This window comes from Acipenser ruthenus, chromosome 1 (assembly GCF_902713425.1).
Source record: "Acipenser ruthenus chromosome 1, fAciRut3.2 maternal haplotype, whole genome shotgun sequence".
Lineage (NCBI taxonomy): Eukaryota > Metazoa > Chordata > Actinopteri > Acipenseriformes > Acipenseridae > Acipenser > Acipenser ruthenus.
The window spans coordinates 20,457,253-20,470,751 of record NC_081189.1 but is presented as its reverse complement, the minus strand read 5'-3'; the positions used below and the strand labels follow the sequence as shown (position 1 = coordinate 20,470,751).

The 13,499-nt window shown below is 36.7% G+C and overlaps 1 protein-coding gene across 2 annotated transcripts in view; it reads right to left on the bottom strand.

The window, feature by feature from the left end:
• The window catches only part of LOC117400817 (myosin-IIIb-like), a 48,388-nt gene that overhangs the window by 10,472 nt on the left and 24,417 nt on the right, over positions 1–13,499 (bottom strand). Inside the window, exons 11-21 of one of the 2 annotated variants that reach the window (XM_059021003.1) lie at positions 11,690–11,790; positions 9,389–9,475; positions 9,160–9,225; positions 8,729–8,842; positions 4,850–4,961; positions 4,509–4,555; positions 3,976–4,041; positions 2,402–2,521; positions 2,096–2,181; positions 1,696–1,743; positions 1,164–1,229 (exon numbers count right to left, since the gene is read on the bottom strand). In XM_059021003.1, coding sequence (XP_058876986.1) covers positions 1,164–1,229; positions 1,696–1,743; positions 2,096–2,181; positions 2,402–2,521; positions 3,976–4,041; positions 4,509–4,555; positions 4,850–4,961; positions 8,729–8,842; positions 9,160–9,225; positions 9,389–9,475; positions 11,690–11,790 — 913 coding nt within the window. The remainder of the gene's footprint in view (positions 1–1,163; positions 1,230–1,695; positions 1,744–2,095; positions 2,182–2,401; positions 2,522–3,975; positions 4,042–4,508; positions 4,556–4,849; positions 4,962–8,728; positions 8,843–9,159; positions 9,226–9,388; positions 9,476–11,689; positions 11,791–13,499) is intronic. The other variant, XM_059021007.1, reaches the window with a different exon arrangement.

The window sequence follows — 13,499 nt, the reverse complement described above, 5'->3', positions numbered from 1 at the left end:
TGTTCAGCTTTAGTGATCTCATCCTCTTGACCTGGCGAGGTCCAGAGAACCCCTATGACCTCAGTAGCTCTCACACATGTCTTCACTTTAGGTACAGCCAGTACACCAGAGTGTAACCAGTAACCTTACATTCTGGTGTGCTGGCTGTACTTAAAGATAAGACATGCATGAGACCTCTATAGGGGTGATTTTACCATCTTAAATTTTAAAAGAGTAATGAGGAAGGGACTACTGAAACATGAAATAGAAGTGATTCTAAACATTAAGAAGATGACATCAGTTCAGAAGTTCATTGTGATATTGTACACTTGAACCAAGTTTGTCTAAGTGAGTGAGTTCTTAACACCATGCTTACACTGTGTACTTACAACATACAAAACATTTTATACCAGGCTGGGCCAAACACATATGTCCCTTGGAAAGACCTCTAAGGAAAGGAAATGCATTTGCCAAGGCTCATAAAGCTTTTACAATTCCTCAACATTTTATGACTTCTGCAGTTATTCTGGTTGTGTTGCTAGAATACTGAGTTATCGTTTTCTAGATGTCTTTACCTGGCTTTGAGCTTCCCCGGGGAACCCGAACTGATTAAATAGGGCGCTATGACTTTCCTGGTTAGCTCCTTTCTATGGCACAATTACTTTTAATTTCTGTTTAACCCTTTCATGCATGGCAGTCATATGGGAACAGATATAAAAATGGGGCAGCAGTGTGGAGCAGTGGTTAGGGCTCTGGACTCTTAGGGGACACTGCTGCTGTACCCTTGAGCAAGGTACTTTACCTAGATTGCTCCAGTAAAAACCCAACTGTATAAATGGGTAATTGTATGTAAAAAATAATGTGATATCTTGTAACAATTGTAAGTCACTCTGGATTAGGGTGTCTGCTAAAAAATAAATAATAATAATAATAATAATAATAATAATAATAATAATAATAATAATAATAATAATAATAATAATAATAATAATATGGGGACATGTGGAATATTTCAGTTATGTTCAATATTTCACGCATGGAATACCTTTAGTTTATTATAATATGTTATCTCTCTACAGGGGGCCTCTGTGAATTGCCAGTCCACTGATTTGGCCATGATTTGACCCAGCCAAATGAAGAGGTGCCATGACACTACACTATAATGGAGTGCTAACTAACTTAACCTTTGCATGATACCCTGCAGATCAGTCTCAAGTACTTTATCGGGTGTAGAGTTCACCTTCTGAGCCCTGAAGAAGTTAAGAAGCAAATGTTCCATAATCTGGCAGAAACACATCACTAGTAAGCATTCATCAAGACACAGCTCATTATGGTTTACAAAAGAAGCGGGTGAAAACACAATTATGTTCATTCCATTACAGCACCACAAACAAACACACACACACACACACACACACACACACACACACCCTCAACTCCAACACACACTCACCAAACATCCCTTGCAAGAAAATTCCTCCCCGTGTTCAAACTAGCAAAAATTGGCAGTAAAAGAGTTTTGCGTTGACTCAAATAACTGATAGCATTCTATATATGTGAAATCATATGTTTTCCTGTAATAATTATACAGTAAGCAATGTATCATCATAAAACACACATTACAAAAAAATGTAAATCCAATTAAGTTAAACTGATTTATGAATATTTAACCTGACGCTCAGTATACTTCAATCTCACCTCGAAATATTAATTTACCTTTCTTTGTTCAAAGGAATATCAGGCTTAATCAGAAGAATCCGGTACCTATATCAAACATTATAAAAAATATTATACACCAGCTTTGTCACTTTAAACAATAACAAAAAAAAAAAATATCCAAAATGTAAATATGCTTAATCATATAACATTATAGACTAACATTATACTAGACCAACATCAAAATTACATTTATGATGTGTAAAAAAAAATAAAATAAATAAATAAATAAAAACTTTAAAAGGTCTGGAATGGGCTTATCGAACCATAAATAACAGTACTGGAACAGCTCTGAAAAAATAGATTGAACCAAGTGTGCACAACTAATCTAAGTACTGAAAGAAAAGGAAACACAGTTCTCTACATTTCTGTTAACCAGTTTGATAAACCAGTCAGTTACCTTTGTGCAAATTCCTCAAAGGAGGGTCTCCATGAAAATCCATCTCTGCGAATGCGAATGGTTTCCAGCAAGCCATTATATCTTAACTAAAAAAAATGAAGAAGAAGAAGAAGAAGAAGAAGAGGTTGGGGATCCGTTTCTATAATGGTGGAACTTGAAATAGTGATGTTAGAGCTCCTAATTGGTTTTAACACAAGCCATATGGAAAGATGCAAAAACTTCTTACTAAATAGCAACACAGCAGGACAATGGTTATGACAAAAACAATTGAAACATGTGCAAGGCATAGGATAGATTTCCTCTGACCTGGTCCATTACAACCTTGCTGTCCAGTAAATCAGGTTGTTTGCTTGCATTGGGTTTAATGCAGCGGATGAAGTGTGGGTTAGCAGCAAACATCTTTTCCATTAGCACTGTCAAAGAATGCTGTACAAAAAACAAGGGAGAAAAAAAATGGTTTTCTACAGTACAGTGTCTTCAAAAGACACATCAATTGTTATTTTGGAATTAAAAGGAAACCGAAGACTTGAATGACATGTATCAGAATTGTTTGCAAAGCCTACACTATTATGAATAAAAAGAAAATCTAAAGAAAAAAAAAAAAAGCAGCAATTTCACAAACAATCAAATGCCATATACTACAGTATACCTGGCTTTCTTTTAGGCTCGTCACACACTAAAGGGGTTTTGAAAGTATTTGTCAGAACTGTGTGTTACTGCCATGTTATCTACACTGGGTTTGTACAATCACACTTGCATGTCCCACCACGTTGGGTGTTCAGATTCATTTAGGAGGCTGTGTGGTCCAGTGGTTAAAGAAACGGGCTTGTAACCAGGAGGTCCCCGGTTCAAATCCCACCTCAGCCACTGACTCATTGTGTGACCCTGAGCAAGTCACTTAACCTCCTTGTGCTCCGTCTTTCGGGTGAGACGTAATTGTAAGTGACTCTGCAGCGGATGCATAGTTCACACACCCTAGTCTCTGTAAGTCGCCTTGGATAAAGGTGTCTGCTAAATAAACAAATAATAATAATAATAATAATAATAATAATAATAATAATAATAATAATAATAATAATAATAATAATAATATACAACCCATTCAAGCCCAGGGTCAAGATTATTTAACATTCTAAAAAAATAGATCCTTGAGAAAGAATTCCCAGTGCTGTCAGATTAGCAGCCTTTAGTTTTTTTTTTCCCATGAAAAAGCTTTTTTGTTCTGTGTCTGCAGATTTTATTAATTGTATTACAATTTATAGGAAATCTAGCAAGTGTAAAATCATGCAAGATCAAATAATTTGAGCAGATGGACGATGCAGAACTAACTGTAGATAGTGGGGTACTTTATTAAGATCCACAGTTGTTTGGACATTCAATGCAGCTCTTAAACTACATATTCATTCAGCTGGTGATTGTACCCATGACCTATTTATTGATCGATCCACTAAAATAAAAGTGAAATGAGGTCTGTGAAAAAAATTTCAATTGATGCCATTTTGACGGATACTCCAGAATGCAAAGTGCAGTAAAACTTGAACATTCAGACTTGTGTTCTGCCTAGTTTATTAATATACATTTTCAACTAAACATGGATAAAAAGAAAAGTTTTTAACCAAGTTTCAAACCATCAACATAAAAAAGCCTGTTAAAACTGGAGTCAGTGCACACAGCTTACAGAATGTATTTATTTATCTTTGTGCATTCTCTGAATTGCTTATTAAAGTTGCCACATCTGTCAACACAGGAAAAGTACAGCTTTCCTTCAAGATCTGTATCTAGATCTGCTCCTGAACATTTAGTAAGGGGTGTTGAGCATCACGCCCACATCCAAAACAGAAATAATCATTTGTATGCATCATTAAGAGTAGCTCGCTTACCTTAAACTGCGCTCCCACCGACTGTTTTCTGGTTGAGTTGAAGTTGTCTTCAACAGCTTGTGAGAGCTTGAATGCATGCAAGGATGCAAAAATCACTTTGGGTTTAACCATTGCATACAATTTCAAAACAAATACAGACTTAGGTAGAAACCTGTTTCCTATACCTTTTCAAGCCAAACTGATGCTACCAAGTTCTAACAATTTTGATTAAAAAGCTCTATCAATATTATCATTGGTTTATGTCTTTTTAGCATTTAATGTTTGACATTCCTTTAAAATGCCTTACAGGCCTTTGGAAAGAGAGCTCCTTGTGAGAAAATGTCCCTGCTTTTTAAATGGTTTCACAGATTCAGTAAAATGCAATAGGATCTAATCCTGTACCCAACTATACAAAAGTCTATCCATATTCGATCATTGGTTCTATTGCTATCATAGAAACATTGAAAACAGAATTAGCCTGGTATTCCTTGGCCTTTACCATGGTGTTATGATTGAAAAAAACAAAACAAAACAAAGTCAAATAAATGAATTACCTTGGCTCTGAGTTGTGGAATTAACGTGCCTGTTCTGGATATTGTGGCTGAAATTCAAATTTAAACAACAATTATTAATAGTAGGCACCAAGGAATTATTACATATCTAAACTCGAAAAGGATGAATTTACATTAAACCAGCAAGCATAAGAACTACAAACATAACTAAAAACAAATCCAGAACTGAAAGAACTAAAACTGACTGATGAACAAATACCAAAAAAAACCAACCTGCACACACACACACACACACGCGATTAATATTTGGTACAGGTGATTTTTGGGTCCCCCGCCCTCTCAGTATGCAGGATATTTCCCCATTCCTCACTCCTGCTGTTTACCTGCAAAGAGCACACTGAGCAGTGGGGTCACACTGTTGATGAATAACCCTCGGATATTAGCTGGTATTGTGTCCCTGTTCTTCTCCAAGAACCCACTGGCGTTGTACTGAACCTGGAGGGGAAAAAAGAAAATATTCAACTCTGATTTACAACACAGAACAGATCTCAAGCAAACACACCTGGAAACGGAATCCAGATTATGTCGCAGGGGCTTTTTTGTTGACCGGGTACAGACATAACTCACCACGCTATCAACGTAAAAAAAATAAATCCATGACCACTGTTTTTTGTACTAAACAAAAAAGTCTTTGTTAATGGATAAAAAAGAAAGAACACACATTCCCATAAAACATATCTTTATGGCAGAGTGGCTGACCAAATCAAAGCATAAAGCTGGAACTCGTTCTGCTGGTTCCCAATTGCTCTTGCTTTTAAATACATTTCATAATCCATATAAAAGGCAATAGGGTCTATACAATGTGTCTAAATGTACATACAGTACTTTTATAGTCAAAATACAATTAAAGCACTAGAACCCACACTATCCTTATAATGAAGGGACCTGCACAGTCTTGAAATGCACTAGGTGGTTTAAAATTAAGTCAATGAAAGGGTCTTAATGATTTTAAGGCAATGAAATAGAGCAAGATTTATAATGCAAACGCATTCCTGAGACCACAGAAGGATACTACTGTTAGGAGCAGATGATCTGGTATCTGCAAAGAGGAAACCCGAGATCCCTCACATTATTCATTCTCCAGTGTTACTCCTCTTGGAACCCGAGAATAGTTACAACCTTTTTTTCTTTGCATATATTGTCATTTTGATGCCGGCAGCCACATACATGATAACCGATGATAACCCATCCAGGCTTTACTATGTTGGGGATAGTGTATCAAAACACCACAATAGCAAAAGTGAAGGCATTTTTTAAAAACTGGTTCCTCTACAGCAGGGCTTCTCAAACTCAGCCCTGGGAACCCCCTGTGGCTGCTGGTTTTCATTCCAACCGAGCTCTCAATTACTAAACTAGACCCTTAATTGAACTAGTCATTTGCTTAATAAGACCTATTTACTTGTTTTCAGCTCTTGAACAGTTCCATATTTCAAGTTAGCTATAACATTTGATAAATAACTTGAACTGCAAAATGTTTAAGAGCTGAAAACAAGTAAAAATTAAGCAAATTATTTGTTCAATTAAGGGTCTAGTTAAGTAACTGAGAGCTTGGTTGGAATGAAAACCAGCAGCCACAGGGGGTCCCCAGGACTGAGTTTGAGAAGCCCTGCTCTAAAGCCATGTAATTGAGGTCCCAAATAATCAGTAACCTGTTACGTGTTACAACTTTGAAGTTTGTTTACCTTTTCATAATCGAAAGCATTTGAATTTCTAATTTACATAGGACTAAAACTATAACAAACACATTCCCAGGTCATAGGCACAGTAAACATCCTTAAACTCATATGCAATATCAGTCAAAAGAAATACTGACCAAAATGCTTGATGTCATAACTAAGAACAGCTTTTTAAAAATTTAAATTTACACTTGTTTTTTTTTGTTTTCTATGAAAAACAGACCATTCCACAGTCTCCTACTGTAGCTACCACATCAGGAGTGTTCAGATTAGGCATAAAGGATTTACATTACTGCTCAAGACAGGTCAGCATTTTAAACCAAAAATTTAAAAAATGAGGGGGGAAAAAAAATTGCTTCACTCAAAGTGATAAAGTTTGGAAAATACATGTAATCTGTAACGGCAGCTAAAACATTAGGGTGTAAAATGAGAAAGATAATGATTATTATTAGCCTTGTTATTATACCTTCAACTACAAATATTACTGCTGTGGTCAAGAATTCTCTTTAAATCGTACCATTTAAGACACATGGACACAGTAGTTTTACCTAATGGCTAATTTTACATCAGTCGGTATAATAATATTTTCATTTATTTAATTTAGCTTACGCCTTTATCCAAGGCGACTTACAGAGACTAGGGTGTGTGAACAGTGCATCAGCTGCAGAGTCACTTACAACTACGTCTCACCCGAAAGACGGAGCACAAGGAGGTGAAGTGACTTGCTCAGGGTCACACAATGAGTCAGTGGCTAAGGTGGGATTTGAACCAGGGACCTCCTGGTTACAAGCCCTTTTCTTTAACCACCGGGCCACACAGCCTGCTATAATATGTGCTGTACCTTCAGTTGGCTTTTATTCCCTATCCAAGAATAACTGAATAAGATACATATTTATTTATTGATTCTCTACAACAACTATGACACGATTTATTTACTACACAGTGCCGCTGAATTTCTCAACATATTTTTGATACTTCACTATGAAGTGTCTGAAAGCACTGCAGTCTGTTCAGTACCTCTGGATAGTGGGTTACATAGCCAGGTCACCATAGTGGTTCTACAATTATATAGTACTATTGGTTTGTGCACTTCTGGAAATGGTACTCCTTATAATGCACAATCTGATTGAATGTTTCACTCACATTCCTGACCCTACCACACACAAGCATCAAAAAAATCATGCTGCCTATCTGTCTCAGTAAAAGTACTTGCTTTGCTGAAGACACTTCCCTGTGAAGAGAGGTGGACTCTCTAGTAAGCAGACAAAGACTTTATTCACTCTGACAATGGTCAGGGAAAATAAATAACAGTGAGTGACCATTTGGAAGGTGTTTAACAGGTACAATGGCATGAGAGAGTACGATGTGTCTAAGTTCTGCAGCAGTATCATTCTACACAAACATTGCAGGCTGCATTTGTTGAAATGTGGTTGCATGCACCCAATGATGAAATGTCAGCCTTGTTTGGCTGCCTGCTCAGTCCTGTCGGGCAGCAGTGTGGAGTAGTGGTTAGGGCTCTGGACTCTTGACCGGAGGGTTGTGGGTTCAATCCCTGGTGGGTGACACTGCTGCTGTACCCTTGAGCAAGGTACTTTACCTAGATTGCTCCAGTAAAAACCCAACTGTATAAATGGGTAATTGTATGTAAAAATAATGTGTAAAAAATAATGTAATTGTATGTAAAAATAATGTGATATCTTGTAACAATTGTAAGTCGCCCTGGATAAGGGCGTCTGCTAAGAAATAAATAATAAAAAAATAATATGTACAGTTTAAAAAATGTTAAGAAAAACAAGCCTGTTTGAGCCAGAAAACCACATGCCAGATGTTGTTCCCGCAGAGTAACAGCAAAATCAGTGCACAAGTGTGGTTATCTTTATTCATTTTAATCTTGAAGTTACTAAAAGGCATATAAAGTATATTTAACAACCTATGAAAAATGCAACTGTATTGTCTTTGAAGTCTGCAAAGTTAACCAGACACAGCTTTCAAGTAGTCCTTGCGAGCTAAGCTCAGTACAAAAAAAAAAAAAAGGATATACTACTTATTTTTGCAAAAAACTAAAAACAAGCAAAAGAAACACAAAATAGGCTACAAACTGCAAAATACATTTTTCATACTGGCTTGGATTTAATTTGAATAATGGCTGTATTGGTTCAATGCATCAGTAGTACCATAATTTGTAAAATGTTATCCTTATGAAAATAATGCAGTTACTGGTATATCTGTATTTGTCTGGTATATCACTATCTATAAATCATTATTAAATGGCCGCTTGCCTTTGTACAGTATATTGAAATATGTATTTCATTATTATATGAAGCCTGAAATTGGGAAAGAAGAACTTCCACAAAAATGTCATTTAAGAACTACATGATATGCATTATCATACGTTACACCAATAGTAAAAATAATTATGCCCCCTGACTTGAATAAGATATTTTAACCAAACCATTGTAGTTTATATGGCAGACAGTTTATATAGAAGCTCACATTTGGCACACATGGATAAGGGAAGATACATACCTTTCCAGCATAATGTACAACAGTAAACATAGGGTTGTGACTCCTAACAATTTCAAAGTGTGGTTTTCCCTTAAAATTGCTGTTGAGTTTGTCAACAAAGTTAGTGTCGGTTGCCTACAAAAAAAATAGAGTTGCGATTTCAGGTTATAAAACAATAACACTATTTTGTAGTTTATTCACATGGTGCTCCTATGTTTTAACCACACGGTGGCACCATAGTTTAGATCAGTATACTTTCTTAAAATAAATTAAGCGCTGTATGCTAGGTATGTTATTGGCAAACAAATTACTAACCTATTTAACATTTTGTGTCTATTGTTTTTAAGTATGATAATGCTGAAATGGAGTAAAAAAAAATAAAATAAAATAAATCTATATAAAATGTGGCAGTTATAATACACATTAACAATGGAATGGGTGAAAACACTTACTTTAGGAAATGCACTTTGCTCATCCAACAGTGAGAAGATTCCAAAAGGCTTGGCCAAGAAAAGGTCCTGTGAATAAAGCAGTCCAGCGTTAACCACTTTATCAGATTAAAATGCATCAAACTTACTGTTACAGATCAAAGCCACAAATGGAACACACAGCTATTCACTAGGTAATGGGGCAATGTCTAGATGAATGTTATCTAAAAAAATAAAAAAGGTGTGTTCTTACCAAGATGGGTTTGTTGTCCTTAAATGTAATTGTTTCCCATTTAATGCCCTCCTCTTTATATTCCTTCTGCTCCATCAAAAAGATGTGCTGTGGAAAAGTTAAAATGTGTGCGTTATTATACAGAGAAACTTTTGCAGATGGTAAATATCTATTGGGATCACAGTACACAATGCCTTTCCAGGGATGGAATATTTAAATAGAGCCCTTCCACACTGGCATGCTCTACCCGGGTCGCGACCCGGTGTCATGCAGGTCGGCTATGATTTCACACTGCTTTTTGAAGAAGCAGGGTCGACCTGGGTGACAAAAGCAAGTACACAATGTGTGTATGCAATGCTCACATGAGCACCATTTCATCTGTTCAGCCTTTCAAGGTGCCATGCTTGTTACGGACGCTTCCACCCAAGCTTCTCTGGATTGAACTGTCGGCCCAAATGTTGATTAGAGCAAATGTTTCTTCATCGCTCCATGCCAGCCCTGCAGCAATCTGGCTCATGGTGCGTCTCAGATCAACAGAAATATGGCTAAACAGAATAAATAGTAATGTCCCTTGCGGAAGTGAAACCTTCCCGCAGATGTGGCTGTTTGTTACTTCGTCTGCTTATGAACGCCCATCATGCATTTTGTCTCACTCGACCCGGGTCGAACACTACGCAGGACTGTGACGCGGGTAGACAGAAGTGCCAGTGTGAAGGGGGATTAAGACACACTGAGCTAGTTACCTGTACACTGTGGCTAATCAAGTTCGTAGTAAAACCTGGAATGGGTGAAGCTGCTATGCAACACGACTCTTATTTCCATCTCTCCTATCCAGAATAATCTGTGAATCAATAAACTACTTACGGTATGTTATATGGCACACGTGTAAAATGCATCAGCGGTGCCTTGAGCAAATGTGATCAAAGAGAGAGTTCTCCAAATTGTTAAAGATTTCTCATCATGTTGTTAAACAAAGATGCAAAGAAATCTGCCAAAAACAATCATGCTCTTTTTTTTCTAATAGTACTGTAATTGCTAATAGTAAAATGCTAATATTTTTTGTTGCATCAAACTGGCAATAATAAAGTTCTCCAATTGTTATTTTTTTTTTAATTTTATTCTTACTGGTTTGCAAACCTTAATTATCTAGCCAAGCGGTCTGATATTGAACTTTGACATTGTAGTTTATTTGAGGGTGGGATGAAAAGGGAAAAAATAAAGTGTATGCCACAGAGAACTTTGGAAAATCATGTGAAATAAATTCTGTGTTCTTTTTTTCTTCACATTCAGTTAAATATGGTTATAATGTTTAATAAAATATTTTATTGAGGGATAATTGTTACTTCCAAAACATTCTGCTACTTCTCTATCCAGAACTCCAATAGCATGTAAATAGGGATATTTTAAATAATAATAAAAAAATATATATGATGCGTAGCAGTTCTGGTTTCTTATTAGGTTTAATGTCTCTGGCATGTATGATGAAGCAGAATCTGTGCAAGTCAAAAGCACATTTTCCCAAGTTAGCTGGTACTTTGCGAACGTTTGGGCAATCGCTGTGCTGACGGAAACAGTATCTACAGAAGGTATGAACATGACATCAGCACAAAACAAGCCAGGTTTATTCACCTTGAAATCATAAGAAAAGAAAATTGACAGAACTAGGCGGTGCAATCCATCGGGAGACGCGTCAGATCACACTGGACATTTCCATCAATGCGTTCTAGAAGTTTACCAACTAAAGCATTGCCATTTTCTGTCAAATATTTACGATTAAGATTGTCGGCGTTAGGCAGTGTTTTAGCTGATGGACAGACAGTACTGTCGCACGAAGTAACCAATACATACCTCAGCTCAGGTTATCAGGTGATAATGTGTTTGTGAAGTGACAGAGTTTGAACGTATTTGATCCTCTGACGTCTAAATGTCTGCTGTATCCTAGGATACAGTGTAGGGCTGTTTATTACAATATCGGAGAAAATAGAACAGCATTTAAATCAAAATATTGTGTATTTCCTAGAAAATAGTACCAGGGAAATATTGAAAAATAGACAAAAATTGGGTAGAAAATCAGTAAAAACCCAACATCCTGTTAAAAAAAATAATAAATCCTGTCATTTTTCGGTAAAACCGGAAACGCGGAAAAGTACATGCAAACAATTACAGTTTTAAAATTTGCTGAACAGGAAGAATTCATGTCCATCAAGACATATAGAAAGCTAAACCATGTATAAACGTAGCTGCCTGATCATTAACTTTGGATGCAGCATATGAAATTTCATGGTTACATAGAATGCTCTAACGGATCGTTACAGTACTTACATGATTGAAGAAATACTGCAGTTGTTCATTGGCAAGGTTTATACAGAGCTGTTCATATCTGTTCACAGCAAAATTCTCAAATCCAAAAATATCCAAAATACCTGCATAAAAACACAAATTGTCACAACCAACAACTATGCCATGGCAAACAGCATAGTCTTTAATACCCAATAAAATGTCTTCTAAAATTCATTTCACATCCCCACCAATAATGAGGACTTTGTTTTTCCATGGTTTAAACTGAATTTCAACTCAATAAAGATATGGACAAAATACTAATCATTGCCTGTATTCCATTTAAAGAAATGACTTCAAGTTTGACGAACCACAGTATAAACAGGTTAATATTAAATGTACCAGCAGCGGTCACAGTTGAGACAAGTTAAGAGAATCACACTTGAAATAGAAATCTACATAAAAAGGCATCATAAGTATTACCTAGTTAATGTGCCATTTAAAATAAATTAAAAAAATAAAATAAAAAACAGCCCACACAACGGCCAAAATATGTCAAATGAAATACGCTTCCTGGAAGAAAGTAATTCAGTTGGTTTATTTGGTTTATCAGAAATATGGCCACTATAGTCAGACCTTAAATTACCTCTAGAAATGGGTGTTTTTTTTATATCCAAGTGATCTCAGGTTATAATTGTATACAGTGCCTTGCATAAGTATTCACCCCCCTTGGACTTTTCCACATTTTGTAGTGTTACAACCTGGAATTAAAATGAATTTAATTAGGATTTTTTGTCACTGATCTAAACAAAATAGTCCATAATGTCGAAGTGGGGAAAAAACTCTACATATTTTTCAAAATTATTTACAAATAAAAAACTGAAAAGTCTTGATTTCATAAGTATTCACCCCCTTTGCTGTGACACCCCTGAATAAGCTCTGGTGCAACCAATTGCCTTCAGAAGTCACATAATTAGTTGAATGGAGTCCACCTGTGTGCAATTAAAGTGTCACATGATCTCAGGATAAATTCAGCAGTTCCTGTAGGTTCCTCTGCTGGGTAGTGCATTTCAAAGCAAAGACTCAACCATGAGCACCAAGGCACTTTCAAAAGAACTCTGGGACAAAGTTGTTGAAAGGCACAGATCAGGGGATGGGTATAAAAAAATATCAAAGGCCTTGAATATCCCTTGGAGCACGGTCAAGACGATTATTAAGAAGTGGAAGGTGTTAAATACACCTGTTTCTGGAAGGCCCCAGAGTTTGTTAGAGAGCATATCTAAACAAACAGCATCATGAAGACCAAGGAGCTATCAAAACAAGTCCAGGATAAAGTTCTGGAGAAGCACCAAATCAGGGTTGGGTTATAAAAAAAAATATCCCAAACTTTGAACATCCCCCGGAGCACCCTTAAATCCATTATTAAAAAATGGAAAGAATATGGCACAACCGCGACTCTGCCTAGAGAAGGCCGTCCACCAAAACTCAGTGACCAGGTAAGGAGGGCATTAGTCAGAGAAGCAACCAAGAGGTCAATGGTAACTCTGAAGGAGCTGGAGAGATCCACAGCGGAGATGGGAGAAACCGTCCATGGGACAACTATAACCTGGACGCTCCACAAAGCTGGGCTTTATGGAAGAGTGGCGAGAAGAAAGCCATTGATGAAAAAAACCCATATCAAATCCTGTTTGGATTTTGCCAAAATGGATGTGGGAGACACAGCAAACATGTGGAAAAAGGTTCTCTGGTCTGATGAGACCAAAATTGAACTTTTTGGCCTTAGCACAAAACGCTATGTGTGGCGCAAAGCCAACACTGCTCATCACCCTGAGAACACCATCCCCACGGTGAAGCA